We start from the raw sequence: 19,969 nt of genomic DNA on the forward strand, positions 1-19,969 counted from the left end.
TGATGAAAGCTGTACTTCATTCACTTGTTTAAGCAAGTAGTAAACGTTGATCGTTATAGTACGACACCCAAAATAAAGATGAGGCGGTGCTGCAAACACGCAAAAGGCACATGAACTATAAAATAATAAACAACCATGCTAAACGAAGAATAAAATCAAATACAGAAAACACAAAGAGGAACGAGATAACAAGAACAAGAGCTGAAGGTAACATGATATTCCAAAAGGAAGGGTGTGAGCAAGGACTAGCACTTCACAAAAACACACATCGTTATCTTTGCCAGACAGTAAACACTTCAGTTGTCAGGGAGTTGTATCCGTGTGATAGTCTACCCATCTCGTTTGCAGTACGGAACAATATTTACTGCTTTTTATAGAAACAGAAGTATCATTTCTGAAAAATGAAGGAAAAACCATCGATGAATATATGCATTTATTATCTTTGTGCTTCACGCTAGAAAACATCCCTAAGACACGCGCTGTAACATGTAACACACTGGCTACACTTTCCACCTTTCCCAACGGTGTCAAATCGTGTACAGGTAAGAGTGACAGTTTGATTGTTCTTTGTATCTTTTCTATTCGTGTGTTAGATTTTGCATATCTCTCTGTGTCTGTGTGCGAGTGTGTGTGCACGAGATAGAGAGAGAATGCGTATGATAAGTCCGATTCAGTATCCAACGCTTTTTCTCAAATTAAAAAATTCAATGTATAGGTCTGGGGCGATACATGTTTATTTTTATCCTTGTTATCTTTTCATTTTATGTTACTGTCAGTCAGTCAGACGTGGCTCGGCTGGAACCTGTCGGTGGGGGAATGACACGAATGTACACGGCAGGTTACATGGCGCACAACCTTTATCTATTGTGGGCGAGTCAGCAGGTCCTGTACAGTTCGACCTCCAGACTTTGATGCTCGTAAGTTAGCTCTTCCAGCTTAATTCACTTGACTGTTGAATTTAGAGGTTCCTGGTGTTCTTAATTGTATGTCTACTCATCTTCATCTGCTTGTAAGTACAAATGTCTACAGTTCAGACAAACAAAGAGGTAGAACAAATTCGAGTAACTGTGAGGTAGCGGCGTGTGACCCACCATGACTGACAGTCGTGCGCAAAACAAATTATAGAGTTGTTTACTACTGGATGTCTAAAGAGGTAGTCCCGGACACTCCAATACTCAGCTGTGTGCGTGACTACGCAGGTGTTTACGTCCCGGGAACGTGAGGGCGGAAGTCGGACTTGAGCTACATGGAGATACCTGGCTAGGAGGTGATGTTTGTGTATAACTCTTTCAAATTTTACTGGTCTGTAAGGTCTGTACTTTTAGTAATATATGTATATATATCTTCTAAAAATGCACGACCTATTTTAGTGTTTACAATGACAATTTGATTTTCTCTGCACAACCGTGTTGTCAGGTGTGATTGCTCACGCGAGTGGGAAGACAGAGAGAAAGAGTCGAAGTCGTGCGTGAGGCGAGCTACAGGATATGCCCGCTTACCCCTCGGGTTATCCAGTCCAACCCTCCTCCTCACAGTTTTGTCACATTTATTATCAGCTGTTTACTCAACCTCTTAGCTCTGCCTCAGGGTCGTCTACATTCCTATCCGTAAAGGTAGATTAACGGCCCGCCACTTATCTTTTGAAGGACTGGAATAAAGTGAAGACAGTTTGCGATTCTTTTCCATCCCATAGTCAAGTCTTTTTTAGCAGTAATGTTGATAAATCTCAAATCTGAGTTTGGTAAGTGTGATGATTTCTACCACTGAAGTTAGCCTCGTCAGCCTTAGGGAAAAGGAGGGTGCTACAATGTTAACTTGTTTACACTTACCTTCCTTTCTTCACACACCCACTCAGTTGCATCGCTCCAGCATAAGTAATTTTTTTCACTGTTGAGCACAAACCACCACCTAACAACATAGGAAACAATTCAATTTAATATAATTAAGAGCTAGAAAGGTTGAAAAAATTAAACATTTACAGCTTCAAACTAAATTCTTTTGACATTTCCACAACTAAGACTTCCATTCACATATACAGTTGGTTTTTTGACATTCAGATACACATTTGTATATATAAAAAATTCTACACCTTTATTGTTCTTCCAGAAGTAAACAGAATATTGAAATGATGACAAGGCTGGATTTTCTACAACACAGTTGCTTAGGATTTTCCCCGGCCTGGTCATTCACACAAAAATTCTTCATGTTGTTGGCTTGTGTCCCCGCTGTTATTTTCTCAGCTGCAGGTTAGTAACCACAAAACTCAACTGTTTCCAATTCAAATCATTCTTTCGAAGGTGTAACAATGAATGTTTATTCAATTTAATAATAAAATCAGCAATTTTATTATAGATAACAAGCGTTATACGTTATAGGTTATTGATATATATATATATATATATGACTTCTTGATTTTGTAGTCATTTATTGAAGAGTGGTAAAGCATCGAGTGCCTGTTACATGTAATCACAGAGAATTATTTGATATGACCTTTACTTTGTATGCAGATGTAGGGAGCAAGAATAGGTGCACAGTGTCACCTGTGCTACCTCTCAGTGATGCTGTCCTTACCTGTTACTTTCCCGAGGACATCAGTGTAACTAAGAAAGACTTCACTGTCTATCATTATGCTCGGCCTGGAAGTCCAGGTGATAAAATAATATAATTTTTATTTAGAAGTCCATATATTTTGTTTATAGTTATTTCTCACGCACTTTCTTCCACCCTCTCTTTCCCTATAAATTTAATCTTGGCATTGACGTGTTAATAAATGTGTTTGCTCACATCATTGAATGTTTATGTAATCAGCCCAACTACTTGATATTACTGACCTACATTAGTAACAATACTTATACTTTCTAAAAAACCTTTTCAAGAAATTCTGTTTTAATGCAGCAACTGTTTTTATACCAATGGTCATTCTGACATACAGACCTGATTCTGAAAGAGGAATCTTTGACAATGAATACAAAAATAATACTAAATGCAATACTAAAGTTACTATGAAGCTAAAATACAAACAAGGTTTTTCTTCTAAAGAGATAACAATAAAATGTAGGTGTTAGACTGGAATGAGATGCTGTCAATACTGACAATTACTTTGTCACCAGTTGCTGTTATTGACTGCTGGTGGATAAAAGGCAAACTCGACTGCTATTCTCAACTTGGTGTGGAGTACAATAAAACTGTTGGCAAGGACCTGACAGCTACAATCAAACAAGTGACTTCAGCCCACACCGGCAAATACGCTTGTCAGGTGTCCGGCTATGAGGCCAGCTCTTTGGAAATTTGCGAGTTGCATTTAAAACTCGGTAATGTTACATACTTTACTTGCACAATCATAGGTCTTCATCAGTGGCGAGGTTTCAAATTAAAGTTTAGATACCGTCCTGTCATCGGTGGACACAAATTTCTCATGAAAGATTTCATGTGGTACGCATTTGTGAAAAAAAATAATTCTTAAAATTTCGTTGCTTGTGTCAAAGGGACCGAGAACACCTGCAGAATTACCTATGACAAGTCTGAGAGTCAAGCGAGGCTCGACTGCTTTTTTAACGAAAACCTCGCAGAGACAAGAAAAAGTTTCGCTGTATATAGAAGCTACGGTCAAGACAAACAAGGTATGATATTAGAACAGGTGATAGGTTAATTTAATTTAGTTTAAAAAACTTACTCTCTAAGCTACACATCTCTTTTTACTAAAAGAATCATAAACAGGTCAAAAGAATTTTGTTTGTTATTATTCAACTATTTATTTCTGATTACAAATAGCAGTTCTGGTCGAATGTTTGTGGGAGAACAACCAGCCAAAATGTCAGGTTGCCAGTGGTTACCAGCTTCAAGATGCAGTGTCTTCCTATCTTACTCTGTGGATACAGGAAGTGACGAAAGAGAAGGAAGGCAATTATTATTGCTTGCCTGCGGGTTCCTTAATTACTCAGCAGAGCACTTGCTTCTTGTCCATGTCTGAAGAAGGTAAATTTTAAACTATACTTTTCTTTGAAATATAATTATTTTGAGTGTGTCTAACTTTAATACAAAAATACAGATTGCATTAATACACACAACACATGCTTGAATATAACGAGACAGACCTTCATTTGTTATACTTACATAAATATGCAAGTAATTAGTACTAATTGTTTTGTTTTGATTATAATTGTAAGAAAACTTTCAAAATGCAGATGAAGTAGACGACAATTTGGTGATTGGCCTTTTACTGGGCTTCCTGCTTTTGGCTGTGACTGTGGCGGTTGGCATCTTTTTACTGAGATTTATAAAGTAAGAAGCAAGGGCGCTATTTTATATAAGTCTGTTAAACATCACAATTATGTTGATTTATGTATATTGACAAATGTCAGTTTTACTAATTTATAAACGCAAGACATATTAAAATACAATAACATGTAATGGCCTTCTCATACCAAATTTTCAGTTTAGTCTTAACAAAACACAGACAGTGGTAACACAGTAGATATAATATAAGTTTAAAGAAAGCCTTTTGCATAAAGATTATTTCTTTTTTCTTCAGAACTGCTAATCATCTAACAGAGACAGACGGTGAAAGTCAAAGGATATTAAACGTAAGTCACTGGTATACATCAGTAATGCCTGATGCTTGCAAAATAAAAGTGTTATCTAGAAATTGAAGACTTCCAGTTGTGAGAATAAAATTTTTTATTTTAATTGTTACTGTAAGGAGAAATAGGTCCAAGGAAAATGTTTAGTGAAAGATTTTAAAGAAATTTACTATTCGACATAAATAAATGAAACAACTGTTACTTTAAGAGAGACTAGTTATTTTTGTAATTAACCTTTTACTCCTATTTAGGTCAAAGAAAACACAAATATGTTTGAGGAACATCTAAAGAGCACAGTTCAAAGGATGTATCCTAACATGCCCGAATCCTTCTACTTTGTGCCTCCACTTTACTTCAACAAATGTCGATACAAACCCCAGTGTGTGGCTGACCAAGTCATCTACGTACCTCACAGTGCTGACCTCAGTGACGTCAGACATGACCAGGCCATGCACCATGTCCTGCAGTGCCTTCATCACATGGCTAAGCAGGAGCAGGAACACATGTTTGTCCTGACACAGTTCCAGTATGAAGACTACTTGAACAACCCGGGTGTTGACTTTGAACGGCATTGCCTCCCTTTACCTTCTGGTTTGGTAGACGAGGACAAGAGTGTCGCCTGCTTTGACTTTCTCGTCGTTCATCAAGCTCATGGTATATTAGTTGGAGTGGTCAAGGCTGTCAGTGACGAGGACCAAGATGTACAGCAAGCGACTGATGTTGTGGTCAGTAAACAGCGAGATGGAGATGATTTCATAGAATCACAAGTTGTTGAAGCTGTACAGCAACTGAAGAAGGCTGTTCGTATGATAAATCATCTTATGTCCGATCACAAGCCGTTTCCAGGAATTCGGCAGACTTTGATGTTACCGAGACTGACAAGACAAGCATTACTGCGAGCTGTTGTGGGTAACACAGAACTGGTTGAGGTAGGTTGTTATAGGTGTTATTTGTTCTAACAAGCCAATGTTTCTAAATACATTTTGTGACTAAAATTAATGTCGACCCGCCAATGCAATGTTAGAGAGCCCTTTTTTTCAACATTCATTATCACTTGAATTATTTATATTTGTCAGTCATATGGACCTTTCTCTTTATGTGTATCTATATATATATATGTGTGTGTTTTTGCAACAGAACTTGAGGAATTGCCTAGGAGCAACAGCTGCCAAAGATCCCACTGATTTCTGTTTGTGTGCTGAAGACCTGTCGGATACGACCGGATATAATATGATTAATTGTATACAGGAAAGCTGGAAGTGGCTGGTTGATCGTAAAGAGGAAGGCAATATGACACAAACATTGTATCTCAGCATGATAGCCAGGTAGCACATTCATTTACAAAATAAATATTATACTAATTCTAAGCCAAGTTTTCTCACTTATTGCAGAAAGTGAGATAAATAAATTTTATAACACATTTTCATCAGCACACTGACAGTTACAATACTATTATGTTCTAGATTTTTTGGACCTGCCACACAGTCCACTCTGATGGTTCCAGATGACTGTGAACATTTCGTGTTGCCAAAGACTCTGGCCGAAGCTGTGTCCTTAACAGGAGACTTGTACGAACGTCTGATGTTAAATCAGGACATGGTTGATCTGCTTGAAGAACCGATATTATTTCTTGGGGGACCACCAAACTCCGGCAAAACAAGAATGATGACTCTTGTAGGAAACAAATGGCTGTCTGAGGGTCATGATGTCTTTATTGTCAACGACTCTTCTTCTAAAAGCTATCCCTTACTTTCACATCAGTTGAAAACATTGACAGCAAGGCACGAAAGTGATTTAAGTGATAATTCAACACGTGGCCGCATTTATGAAAATGAATGTAACTTCACATCGGATGTGTCTCTCAAAACATCCATCGACAAGATGATCACAAAAGCAGAGGGAAAGGATCTCTATGTCCTAGTTGATGGGGCACATCTTCACGGGTAAGAGTGAGAAAAAGAATAACAATAACAATAACGATAATAAGAATAATACATTACTAAACTTAAAAATGTTTTATTAGAACCATGCTTTTATTGGAAGATTTTTTGTAATATGTTTTTAGACGAATTGTAATCTGCCAATGTTTAATAATATTAATATGATTTGTTTGGAAGATAGAAGACGTATGAATACTTAGCAAAAGTCAAATTATAGGAAACAGAATTTACTGTATATAGCCAGGCTATATAAGCTTGTTTTTTTATTAAGCTTACTATGTCAGTTTACTTTTTTGTTGTAATAAAAATTATATTAGAGACGCATAGAGTGATAAGCGCAGATTAGGTTACAGTACGCTCATCCTTGAAAGGTCAGTTGCCTTTAATTTTGAATTATCATAATTCCTTTCGCATCATTAATGTATATATTTCTTTTCGTCCTGGTCGGTGAATTTTATCATTTAATCTTTTCACGTTTCTTTATTTCATTCCCTGCAGGGAAAAGGTAGAGAAAATGTTGGAAATCATTTCTAGTCGAGCTTCAAGTGTTAGCATGTGGGTGAGCTGCAGTCCTGAGGGTATGTCCTCAGTGTCAGTCCCACACAAGCTCCTTGACAACCACCTGCATTGTCCACCCGCTATCATTAAAAGAATGGCAGAAGAATCACATGGATGTGCTAAGACACAAAATACAAGTCACTGCCCAGCACCTACAGACGGTCCGGCAGTTCTCAATATCTTTCACAAGTATTCATTATTAAATCCCTGGGGACATGACTGTGTTGATTGTGGGCTGGAGGTGGGCAGCTTTCTGACCAAACACCTTCTCGTCTCTGAGTCCAGTAAGTTTAATAGTTTATTGATGTTTAACGTGTCCCTTTAGCCCCACCCCCCTCTGTCGGACACGGTGAATTTTTCTTCTTTAGTTCTTTTAATATTTATACCAGCATTTTGTCTGTGCACGTAACAATCGGCATCATGTATCTTAGAACAATGCAACTTATCGTGAATTTAAGTATTTATTAGAAGGAAAAACGTTATTAGGTTATTTAAAGATTTCTATTTTCAATCTTAGTTTTCTAAAGGCAGAAACAGGTGTTTAATCACTATCGTGGAGATAACAAAAATGTCTTTCTTTCGCAGATTATGCCACAACGAAATTACAGAAAAATAATTCTGAAAATGACAAGGACGTTACAGATTCAGCAATGTGGGAAACAAAAGGATTGTATCTGCACTTCAATGACATTCTCATTATATTTGAAGATTCTGGTAACAGTAAAGACTACGGTTTCTTAACAGGACTGAGAAAATCAGGTGTCAGAGTGCAGACTGTGACAGATGAAAGCCATTTCGATGTTGAACACAGTGACTGTGCGTGGGCGATGGACATCGATCACTTGCTTAAGTACAAAATAAACAGAAAAATTCTTGTTTATGTGGAAAAAAGTTCTGAATGTCAAAATGTAGAAAACAAGGTATTAGCTTTCAGTCACTGTACATCTCAGCTGGTTGTGGTGAAATCTTCCTTGTAAATTAATCGACTACTTGGTAGTCTGTTGTCCAAAATAGTCATAAATGTTTAAACATTTTGAATACTGTTTACTATTGATGTTTACTGATTGTGAAAGACACCATGCAGTCAATGACTTCTGTTAACAAATATTTGATGACAAGCTCTCTGGCCAACATACAGGGATGCACATCCATGATCCGCGCTCACACACTTACTTCCTCGCACGCAAGTGCGCAACACACCTAGGATCGGACATACTATATGTTTATCTTTTATAAACCCATCTATGCCTTTTTTTTCAATTAAAGAAACCATTAACTAGTACGTTTGTAGTTATTATTTTCGACGAGGGCTTAAGGAAGAGATAAATTGAATGATAGAGATGGATATTAACAGCATCAGCATGGAATTACGTTTTTAACCGTTTAGGTAAACAACCTACACAACATTCTGGGTCTCCTTCTCTCTCTGTAGCTCACGCGCTCACTTGTGTAAAAGCACACAACACTAGGATAACCACGCCAATGCTTTCTAGGAAAACACAACTGGCTGTTTGATTCCCTAGTGGGCAACACTCCTAAGGAGCATGCTCTTAACGCTTGAGAACAAGAAGGAAGAATGCAGAGTATACGAGGGACAGGCAAACAAATAAATAGCACATGAACTGTAAAAGAATAAACAACCAAGTAAACAAAGACTGAAATCAAATACAGAAAACACAATAAAAACCAAATAACAAGAACAAGAGCTGAGAGTGACATGATATTGCACCACACACCCTTATCTTTGCCGCCGACAGTAAACACTTCAGTTGTCAGGTGCAGTTATGTCCGTGGGATTATCTTGTCCTCTCGTTATCAGTACAACATTTACAGCGTTTTATATAAACGGATGTAGAATTTCTCAGAAATGAAACGCAAACCATTGATGAACACCTGAAAGGTGCAATACCTACGTTTACTATCTCCGTGATTAGCGCTAGAAGAGGATCTGTATAACAGGTGCTGTCGCTGTGTTTTTAGTATGTAACACACTGGCTACACTTTCCACCTTTCCCTCAGTGACAACCGTGTGCAGGTCAGAGTGACATCCGTTTCTTTGTCATTGTTCTATGTATCTTTTACTATGCGTGTGTTAGATTTTGCATGAGTCTATGTGTCTCTGTGTGCGTGTATGTTCGTGTGTGTGTGTGTGTGAGAGAGAGAGAGAGAATGTGTGTGTTAAGTACGATTCAGTACCTAACTCTTTTTCACTTTTTTCTTTTCATTTTATATTATGGTCAGTCAGTCGTCTCTTGACAGCCACCTGTCGTTTGGGGGATTACATGGATAGAGACGGCAGCTGACAGGCCCGCCACTTGTCTATTGTGGGTGATAGTCAGCAGGTCCTGTACAGGACGACCTCCAGTCTTTGACGTCCGTAAGTCAGTTCTTCGTCTGGCCACCGCGGTGTCAACTAACCCCCAACGTGCTTTTAGGGAGGGTCTTCGACAGGGTGTCGTGCCTGGTCACATGACCAAAGACCAACTTACGTCGCTTTACTATTGAAAGTAGAGGTTCCTGATGCCATTAATTGCTTTTCTACCCATCGTCATCGATTTGTTAGTACAAATATCATCATATATTAAAATATTTGTTGTTCTTTTTCAGCCTGTTTTCTAACATAAGCTAATCGCACTTTTCAGTTTCCGCTCCATTCGAAGTCTACTAAAATCAGTATGGCTGTCCTGCAGTTTAACGACTACAGTTACTCTCACCTTGTCCTGCTTGGTAGTTTACAAGACATTAATTTTTGCGCCTTTCTATTGTTTCAAGGTTTGTAAACAAGTACCATTTTAGAAATGCAGCTGCTTCAAATTCACGATGGGTGTTAAACAACAGAATATGTCAAATGGCGCCCTAAAGCTGTAACGGTTTTACTTAAGTGTTTACAGGTAAACTGCTACAGGTGTAGTAGTTGTATCGTTCTTATTGTGACGAACCAGCCTGGTTCAAAGCCACAACAAAATAATTAAGTAAATAACTGTAACTATAGGTCTATAACGGTCAATAGGGGAAGCCTTTCTGTCCGTTTTAACGACTGACATGCTTGTGTGATACGTGCATTTGTTCACGACGTAGACATGAGACAAGAACTCGAGAATACAGTTCCTCAGGGCGTGGGGATCGGTAGGTTGCAAATTCGAGACTTGGGGTAACTGTGTTAGATAGCAGCGTGTGACCTGCAGTGATCATTGCCATGAGTGACAGTCGTGTGCCAAGGCAGTTCTACAGTTGTTTACTACTGACAGTCTAGGGCAGGGGTGGGCAATTAATTTTCCCAAGGGGCCGGATGAGAAACTGGGATGGTTCTAGAGGACCGGACTAATATAGTTAACTCAGTTTTACCCAATACTGTATATATAGTATATTTACTGGTGAGCGGCCAGCGGGCGGGCCGGTCAGAGACAGGAGGCGGGCCGGATCCGGCCCGCGGGCCGGCGTTTGCCCAGGTCTGGTCTAGGGGGTAGTCAGTCGCCAGTGACACTGCCGTACTCCCAGGAGTGTGCGTGACTAGGCAGGTGTTTACCTCCTGGGAAGGTGAGGGCGACTTTGTTATCTTGAAGTCGGAACTAAGCTACCTGGAGATACCTGGCTAGAAGGTGATTTTTATGTATATCTCTTTTGTGTGTACACTAATAATTTGATTTTCTGTGCACAACCGTGTTGTCAGATGTTGTTGCGCACGTGAGTGGGAAGAGAGTATTGAGTGCGCGCAGACGTGTGACATCGGGTGAATAGGCGTCAAGTCGTGAGGGGAGCGAGAAGAGGTACCTCTGCCACCTTCTGCTATCTAGTCAAACCCTTCGCCCCCCAAAGTTTTGTCGCATTTATTATCAGCTATGTTTACTCGATTTCTTCACGTTGCCTCAGGGTCGTCTACATTCCTTTCCGTAAAGGTTAATTCACGACCTATTTCTCGAATGGACTGTGATAGAAGAAAGAAAGTTTGCGCATCTGTTCAATCCAATATTCAAGTCTTTTTTAAGCAGAACTGTTGATGTATCTAACATTTGAGTTTGCTTTGGTGTGAAGATTTCTGTGTTTGAAGTGGAACGCGGCCTAATCAACCTGAGGGAAAAGGAGGGTGCCTTTTAAAGTTTACTCGTTTACTCACACTTTCCACTCACTCTTCAGTCACCCACTCGATCGCATTGCACGTCCGCACGCTCCCGCACATGTAATTCGTTCCACTCTTGAGCACAAATCAACAGCTAACAACACAGAAAATAATTCAGATAACTGATTTTATGCTAGAAAGGTTGAACAAATAAAATATTTACAGCTAAAATATAAAGTCGTTTGCCATCTCCGTTTTCCATTCACTTTCTCATCCTCTATCTTTCTATTAACTTACTGTTCTGGCCTAGAGACAACTGCTTTGTGGGACTGGAATATACCGTTGGATAAAAATCATTCGTACAGCTTTATTGTCTTTCCAGAATTAAACAGAGTATCGAAATGACGACAAGGCTGGATTTTCTCCAACACAATTTCTCAGAATTTTCTCTGGCTTGGTCGTTCACACAAAAATTCTTCATATTGCTGGTTTTTGTCCCCGCTGTTATTTTTTCAGCTGAAGGTTAGTAACCACAAAATTCAGTTGTTTCCACATTCAAATCATGATTTCGAAGATGTCACTATTAATTTTTATTTATTGTGATAATAAGATCAGCACTTTTATTATAGACAGCAAACGGTCTATTATATAGTTTACTGTATGTATTTGCTTATAGAGAACAATTTAATCATAACAGTAAAGGCTTATCTACATCTTGTATAATTGACTGTTCTGGCCAAGTTCCTAATGTTTAATTTTTTTATAAACAAAGTTGGAGACTAAGAGCATCCTTTAAACCTAGCTAATACTAGCAAGAGCTTTATGAAGTTTGGAAAAAAAAATTATATGTATATATAGCTGTCATGTAATCACTTTGCCAGACGTGGTCAAGCAGTCGTGTATATTTGGGTATCTCCGCATTAATTATTAACAAGCGTTAGCCTTACATGACTCATGCCCCCAAGAACTATCAGCAGGGCAAATACCTTAAAATGACTTTTAGCAATGTAGGTCAAATGACTGATGAGATTATTCACATAGACCCTTATATCTACATTCTGACCTTCATTACCCATTCTACAAATCCACCAATCACGCGTATCATCACTCTTTGGGATGACTTCTACGTCTACATCTCTTCTTCAAACAGAGTAGGATATTATTTCTTGACTTTGTGGTCATATTTGAAAGAGTGGAAAAGCATTAAATGCATATTACATGTAATCACAGAGAAACTGTTGATAAGGCATTTACTTCTTATGCAGATGTAGAGAGCAAGATCAGGTGCACGGTGTCACCTGTGCTGCCTCTCAATGATGCTGAACTTACATGCCACTTTCCCGAGGACCTCAGTATAACAAAGAAAGTCTTCACGGTCTATCATTATGCTCAACATGGCAGTCCAGGTGATAAAACAACTGTATATTTAGAAGTCCATCTTTTTTTTAGTTTTTTTCTCTCTCACTTCCTCCCCACTTCTCTCTCTCTATATATATATATATAGTCTTAGTATTGATGCATTAATAAATGTTCGGCAAGATCATTGATTTATTATGTTATCAGCCCAAGTACTGGATATTACTGCCGTATATGAAACTGACCTACACTAGTAATAATACCTACACGATTTATAAACTTTGAAGTAAATTATGGTTGCAGTAACTATTTTTAAATAGATGGTTATTGTGACCTACAGACCTGATTCTAAAAGAGAAAACTTTGAAAATTGATTTAAAAATAATGCTAAATGTAAAAGTAGTGTTACTAATAAAACAAAAGAGCAAATTAGGTTTTTCTTCGATATCTATAACATGAAAAGGTAGGTGTTATACTGCGATGCAATACTGTCAATACTGACAATTACTTTGTCACCAGATGCTGTTATTGACTGCTGGTGGATAAAAGGCAAACTCGACTGCTATTCTCAACATGGTGTGGAGTACAATAAAACTGTTGGCAAGGACCTGACAATAACATTAAAACAAGTGACTTCAGCCCACACCGGCAAATATGCTTGTCAGGTGTCCGGCTACGAGTCCAACTCTTTGGAAATTTGCGAGTTGCATTTAAAACTCGGTAATGTTAAGGTCTTCATCAGTGTAGAGGTTTCAAATTATATTTTACATACCTTCCTGTCATTGGTGGACACATATTTCTCATGACAGATTTCATGTTGTACGCTTGATATTCTGTTTTGTATATTTAATTTTTACTTTAACTGGTTTGCTATTTTTTATCTGCTATTAATCTTCTATAAATACCTCCATATTTGCTGTATATGTATTTCTAAGAAAGCCAACATTGTCTTGATGTTCACATTTTATTTAAAAATATATTATATCATTTATCAATGAAAAAAATAATTCTTAAATTTCGTTGCTTGTGTCAAAGGGACCGAGAACACCTGCAGAATTACCTTTGACAAGTCTGAGAATCAAGCGAGGCTCGACTGCTTTTTTAACGAAAACATCGCAGAGACAAGAAAGAGTTTTGCTGTATATAGAACCTACGGTCAAGTCAAACAAGGTATGATATTAGAACAGGTGATAGGTTAATTTAATTTAGTATAAAACACTTACCATCAACATTTCACATCTCTTTTTTCTAAAAGAGTCATAAACGCTCAATGGTTTTACAAAATTTGTTTTTTATTATTCAACGATTTGTTTCTGATTGCAAATAACAGTTCTGGCCGAATGTTTGTGGGAGAACAACCATCCAAAATGTCAGGTTGCCAGTGGTTACCAGATACAAGATGGAGTGTCCTCCTATCTTACTCTGTGGATACAGGAAGTGACGAAAGAGAAGGAAGGCAATTATTATTGCTTGCCTGCAGGCTCCTTAATTACACAACAGACCACTTGCTTCTTGCCTGTGTCTGAAGGTAAATTTAAACTATACTTTTCTTTGAAATATTGTTATTTTGAGTGTATCTAACTTTAACACAAAAATACAGATTACATTAATATACACAACGCATGCTTCAACAGACCTTCAATAGTTATACTTACATAAATATGCAAGTAATTAGTAATAATTATTTTGTTTTGATTAGAATCGGAAGGAAACTCCCAAAATGCAGATGAAGTAGACGACAATTTGGTGATTGGCCTTTTACTGGGTCTCCTGCTTTTGGCTGTGACTGTGGCGGTTGGCATCTTTTTACTGAGATTTAAAAAGTAAGAAGCAAGGACGCCATTTTATATAAATCTGTTAAACATAACAATTATGTTGATTTATGTATATAGACAAATATCAGTTTTACTAATTTCATAAACGCAAGATATGTTAAAATACAGTAACATTTAATGGCCTACTAGTACCAAATTTAAAATATAAGTGAAAAGTATGTTTTTTTTGCTTAAAGATTCTTTCCTTTTTTCAGAAGAACTGCTAATCATCCAACAGAGACAGACGGTGAAAGTCAAAAGATATTAAACGTAAGTCACAGGTACACAGGTATAGATCACTAATGCCTGATGCTTGCAAAATAAAAGTGTTATCTAGAAATCGAATACTTCCAGTTGTGGGAATAACATTTTTTTTTATTTTAATTGTTACTGCAAGGAGAAATAGTTCAAAAGATAATGTTTAAATAAAGATTTTTAACGAAATTTACTACTTCGACATAAATAAATGACATGACTGTTACTTTTAAAGACACTAGTTAATTTTGTAATTAACCTTTTACTCCTATTTAGGTGGAAGAAAACACAAAGATGTTTGAGGAGCATCTAAAGAGCACAGTTCAAAGGATGTATCCTAACATGCTTAAGTCCTTCTACTTTGTTCCTCCCCTATACTTCAACAAATGTCGATACAAACCCCGGTGTGTGGCTGACCAAGTCATCTACGTACCTCACAGTGCTGACCTCAGTGACGTCAGTCATGACCAGGCCATGCAGCAGGTCCTGCAGTGTCTCCATCACATGGCTAAGCAGGAGAAGGAACAAATGTTTGTCCTGACACAGTTCCAGTATGAAGACTACTTGAACACCCCGGGTGTTGACTTTGAGCGGCATTGCCTCCCTTTACCTTCTAGTTTTGTAGACGATGACAAGAGTGTCGCCTGCTTCGACTTGCTCGTCGTTCATCAAACTCGTGGAATATTAGTTGGAGTGGTCAAGGCAGTCAGTGACGAGGACCAAGATGTACAGCAAACGACGGATGTAGTGGACAATAAACTGCGACTCGTAGATGATTTCATAGAATCACAAGTTGTTGAAGCTGTAAAGCAACTGAAGAAGGCTGTTCGTATGATAAATCATCTTATGTCAGATCACAAGCCGTTTCCAGGAATTGGCCAGACTTTAATGTTACCGAGACTGACAAGACAAGCATTGCAGCGAGCTGTTGTGGGCAACACAGAAATGGTTGAGGTAGGGTGTTATTTGTTCTAACAAACCAATGTTTCTAAATACATTTTGTGACTCAAATTAATGTGGACCCGCCAATGCAATGATAGAGAGCCCTATTTTTCAACATTCATTATCACTTGAATTATTTATATTTGTCAGTCCTATGGACCTCTCTCTTTATGTGTATCTATATATGTGTGTGTGTGTGCTTGCAACAGAACTTGAGGGATTGCCTAAAAGCAACAGCTGTCGAAGATCCCACTGATTTCTGTCTGTGTGCTGAAGACCTGTCGGATACGACCGGATATAATGTGATTAATAGTATACAGCAAAGCTGGAAGTGGCTGGTTGATCGTCAAGAGAAAGGCAATATGACAGCCACCTTGTATCTCAGCATGATAGCCAGGTAACACATTCATTTACAAAATACATATTATGCTAATTCTAATATTATTCATATTATTCTAATTTCTCAATTATTGCAGAAAACAGAGATAAATAAATTTTATAACACATTTTCATTAGCACACTAACAGTTACAATACTATTATGTTCTAGATTTTTTGGACCTGCCACACAGTCCACTCTGATGGTTCCAGATGACTGTGAACACTTCGTGTTGCCAAAGACTCTGGCCGAAGTTGTGTCCTTAACAGGAGACTTGTACGAACGTCTGATGTTAACTCAGGACATGGTTGAGCTGCTTGAAGAACCGATATTATTTCTTGGGGGACCACCAAACTCCGGCAAAACAAGAATGATGACTCTTGTAGGAAACAGATGGCTGTCTGAGGGTCATGATGTATTTATTGTCAACGACTCTTCTTCTAAAAGCTATCCCTTACTTTCACATCAGTTGAAAACATTGACAGCAAGGCACGAAACTGATTTGAGTGATAATTCAACACGTGGCTGCATTTATGACCATGAATGTGATTTCACATCGGATATGTCTCTCAAAACATCCATCGACAAGATGATCACAAAAGCAGAGGGAAAGGATCTCTGTGTCCTGGTTGATGGGGGACATCTTCACGGGTAATCATCATCATCATCATCATCATCAGCAGCAGCAGCAGCAGCAGCAGCAGCAGCAGCAGCAGCAGCAGCATCATCAATCATCCATCCATCATCCATCATCATCATCATCATCATCAAAGATGAATACTGAACTTACAGTGTGTTTTATCTTAGCCACTCCCTTTTTATTGGAAGAACGTATATTTTTCTGTGCATATTATTTCTGGGCGAATAGCCATCTATCAATGTTTAATATTAGTAGGATTTCTTTAAAGATATCAAACGTGTGTACAATTAGCACCAGTCAAATAATAGGAAAACAGAAGGTACTGCATATAGCCAGGCTTCATAAGCGACTTTTTAAATTAAGCTTTATATTTCAGTTTGCTGTCTGTGTTTTCTGTGATAAAAATTATATTTGTGACGCATAGAGTGGTAAGAGTAGATTAAGTGAACAGTATGCGCATCCTTGAAAGGTCAGATGCCCTTGTTTTTGAATTATTATACTTCCTTTGAAAACATTGAGGTACATATTTATCTTGTCCCCAGTAGTTGCATTTCATCATTTAATCTTTTCGCATTTCTTTATTTTATCACCTTAAGAGAAAAGGTAAAGAAAATGTGGGAAATCATTTCAAGTCGAGCTTCAAGTCTAAGAATGTGGGTGAGCTGCAGTCCTGAGGGTATGTCCTCAGTGTCAGTCCCACACAAGCTCCTTGACAGCCACCTGCATTGTCCACCCTCTATTATCAGAAGAATGGCAGAAGAATCCCATGGACGTGCAAAGACACAAGATACAAGTCACTGCCCAGCACCTACAGACGGTCCGGCAGTTCTCGATATCTTTCACGAGTATTCATTATTAAATCCCTGGGGACATGACTGTGTTGAGTGTGGGCTGGAGGTGGGCAGCTTTCTGACCAAACACCTTCTCGTCTCTGAGTCCAGTAAGTTTAATTGCTTGTTGATGTTTAACGTGTCCCTTTAGCCTCCCCCCCCCCACTCTGTCGGACACGTTTAAAATTGTTTTCTTGAGTTCTTTTAATATTTATACCAGTATTTTGTCTGTGCACGTGACAATCGGCATCATGTATCTTAGAACAATGCAACTTATGGTGAATTTAAGTATTTATTAGAAGGAAAAACGTTATTAGGTTATTTAAAGATTTCTATTTTCAATCTTAATTTTCTAAAGGCAGAAACAGGTGTTTAATCACTATTGTGGAGATAACAAATATGTCTTTCTTTCGCAGATTATGCCACAACGAAATTACAGAAAAATAATTCTGAAAATGACACGGATATTACAGATTCAGCAATGTGGGAAACAAAAGGATTGTATCTGCACTTCAATGACATTCTCATTATATTTGAAGATTCTGGTAACAGTAAAGACTACGGTTTCTTAACAGGACTGAGAAACTCAGGTGTCAGAGTGCAGACTGTGACAGATGAAAGTGATATTGATGTTGAACACAATGACTGTGCGTGGGCGATGGACATCGATCACTTGCTGAAGTACAGAATAAACAGAACAATTCTTGTTTATGTGGAAAGTTCTGAATGTCAAAATGTAGAAAACAAGGTATTAGCTTTCAGTCACTGTACATCTCAGCTGATTGTGGTGAATCGAAAACCGAAATAAATGAATCGTCCTTCTTTGCTACACGTGACACTGAGAGGTTTCTAGACCAGACATATTAATCGTCTACTTGGTAGTCTGTTTTTTAAAAAAGTCATAAATGTTTAAACATTTTGAATATTGTTTACTATTGGTGTTTACTGGTTGTGAGACACACCATGCAGTCAATGACTTCTGTTAACAAATATTTGATGACAAGCTCTCTGGCCAACATACAGGGATGCACATCCATGATACGCGCTCACACAGTTCCTCGCACGCAAGTGCACAAGACACCTAGGATCGATTATATTATCTGTTTATCTTTTATAAGCCCATCTATACCGTTATTTGAAAAAAAAAACATTAAAAAAGTCATCAACGAGTACGTTTGTCATTATTTTCGACGAGGGTGGAGAGAAGAGAGTACGCGATTGACAGAGCTGGATATTAACGGCATGAGCATGGAATTATATTTTTACCTTTTAGGTAAACAGCCTACACAACCTACTGGGTCTCCTTCTCACTGTATAGCACGCGCTTACACGAGCAAAATAAAACAACACTCGGATAGTGGAGACGAGTTAAAAATAACCACGCCACGTCTTTTGAGGAAAACACAAAATTAAATTGCCTCGGTTCATCTACACATCTTGCAATAATAATAATACGAGAGTTGCGCGATGACTGTTTGCTTCCTTATTGATTGGGCAACAGCTGTGGTTTTTGGTGTCAAGGCTATTCTGATCTAGTGCACGCACATTTTCCTAGTTTTTTTTACAAATATGCGGCGAATGGTGGCCTGTGTCAGGCAAGAGGATATTTATCAACGATAGAATTGATGTAAGATAACAGGAATAGATGATCAAATATTTGTGACCCTCCACAACAAAATGAGTGTTAGGTCGCGAATTACAGATTAGCCAAATTGCATATTTTTGAAAAGTACACGCTCTGAACTTTCGTTTGATATAAACGTTGTTCCTCTAGCCCTAACATTGAGTGAGTTATACACGTTTGAAGTGGGAGAGTATGGTGGCGGCCATTTTCAGAAAAGCGGGTTCAAGGGTTAACGTCGAGATGGCCGACCGGGTTTGTTTACTCGTAAACTTTTCCAGACAAATCTTTTGATCGATTAATATTTGAATCGTTCTTTAAAGAAGTTGAACATACAGACTCCGCGCTTTCTGTCAAGGTATAACATGATGAGGTTATGACAGGGAAACAGTATCGACACAGCGTTTGATTTTCATGTCAAATGTGTACGGATCGCTGTAGGGTACTCGTATTTAAAGTCGATTTCTAACTTTTATTTTAACATAGCAGTGTATTTTCCTGATAGTGTAATAACCAAGAAATCTATTTTTAAAGAAAAGTCAAACTGCACCAAACTGACCCCTATCACCTTTCGGGACCTCTTGCACACAACTGTTCCGCGCGACTTAAGACTCAGTTCGTCGTGGAGGCTCACAATTGTTATTTTAATGTTATTGGATGAATTTCTATACGTATATATAAACTAGCCTTAGAATTTTTAAAAACTCGTGTAAATAGGTGTCACCATTTGTTTCAACTAAGACACAGTTCTTTTAGTATACTTTTCTCTAAATGCTTAATAGGGTTGATTCTTGCACGCGCACTCACAAAAACGGTCTCACACACACACACACACAAAATATGGAAATGCTTTTGTTAGAACTCTTCAAATGCACATCTGCCTGAATAAACCTGCGCTCGTGGGTGTATAACATTTCCGAAAAATATGAAAAACTCCATTTTCCAGAAATTGTATCGTGCATCTCACCGGCAACCTGTTGCTGTGCACTGAACCATAT

The 19,969-nt window shown here is 38.1% G+C and overlaps 2 protein-coding genes across 2 annotated transcripts; both read left to right on the forward strand.

Moving 5' to 3' along the window:
* The first annotated feature begins 313 nt into the window (after positions 1-313).
* On the forward strand, positions 314-8,347 carry LOC112575922. Its single transcript, XM_025258065.1, has 15 exons — positions 314-542; positions 777-917; positions 1,200-1,311; positions 2,107-2,246; positions 2,508-2,648; positions 3,111-3,311; positions 3,486-3,620; positions 3,772-3,975; positions 4,185-4,281; positions 4,532-4,583; positions 4,832-5,509; positions 5,718-5,905; positions 6,044-6,523; positions 7,019-7,362; positions 7,664-8,347. The coding sequence occupies exons 3-15, from the start codon at positions 1,271-1,273 to the stop codon at positions 8,053-8,055; spliced, it is 3,093 nt and encodes a 1,030-aa protein (XP_025113850.1). The 5' UTR covers positions 314-542; positions 777-917; positions 1,200-1,270; the 3' UTR covers positions 8,056-8,347.
* A 2,485-nt stretch (positions 8,348-10,832) lies between these two features.
* Positions 10,833-18,179, forward strand: LOC112575923. Its single transcript, XM_025258066.1, has 13 exons — positions 10,833-10,845; positions 11,518-11,657; positions 12,401-12,541; positions 13,011-13,211; positions 13,527-13,661; positions 13,819-14,019; positions 14,191-14,314; positions 14,521-14,575; positions 14,837-15,514; positions 15,712-15,899; positions 16,052-16,531; positions 17,117-17,460; positions 17,767-18,179. The coding sequence occupies exons 2-13, from the start codon at positions 11,537-11,539 to the stop codon at positions 18,156-18,158; spliced, it is 3,060 nt and encodes a 1,019-aa protein (XP_025113851.1). The 5' UTR covers positions 10,833-10,845; positions 11,518-11,536; the 3' UTR covers positions 18,159-18,179.
* The last annotated feature ends 1,790 nt before the right edge of the window (positions 18,180-19,969 follow it).

This window comes from Pomacea canaliculata, linkage group LG11 (assembly GCF_003073045.1).
Source record: "Pomacea canaliculata isolate SZHN2017 linkage group LG11, ASM307304v1, whole genome shotgun sequence".
Taxonomy (NCBI): domain Eukaryota; kingdom Metazoa; phylum Mollusca; class Gastropoda; order Architaenioglossa; family Ampullariidae; genus Pomacea; species Pomacea canaliculata.

Bases quoted from the DNA above. Each gene is read 5' to 3' on its own strand.
- LOC112575922 (XM_025258065.1), top strand. From the start codon at position 1,271: ATGTTTGTGTATAACTCTTTCAAATTTTACTGGTCTGTAAG. The intron at 5,510-5,717 runs GTAGGTTGTTAT...TTTTTGCAACAG, and splicing joins GTAACACAGAACTGGTTGAG to AACTTGAGGAATTGCCTAGG. The intron at 5,906-6,043 runs GTAGCACATTCA...ATTATGTTCTAG, and splicing joins TATCTCAGCATGATAGCCAG to ATTTTTTGGACCTGCCACAC.
- LOC112575923 (XM_025258066.1), top strand. From the start codon at position 11,537: ATGACGACAAGGCTGGATTTTCTCCAACACAATTTCTCAGAATTTTCT. The intron at 13,212-13,526 runs GTAATGTTAAGG...CTTGTGTCAAAG, and splicing joins CGAGTTGCATTTAAAACTCG to GGACCGAGAACACCTGCAGA. The intron at 15,515-15,711 runs GTAGGGTGTTAT...TGCTTGCAACAG, and splicing joins GCAACACAGAAATGGTTGAG to AACTTGAGGGATTGCCTAAA.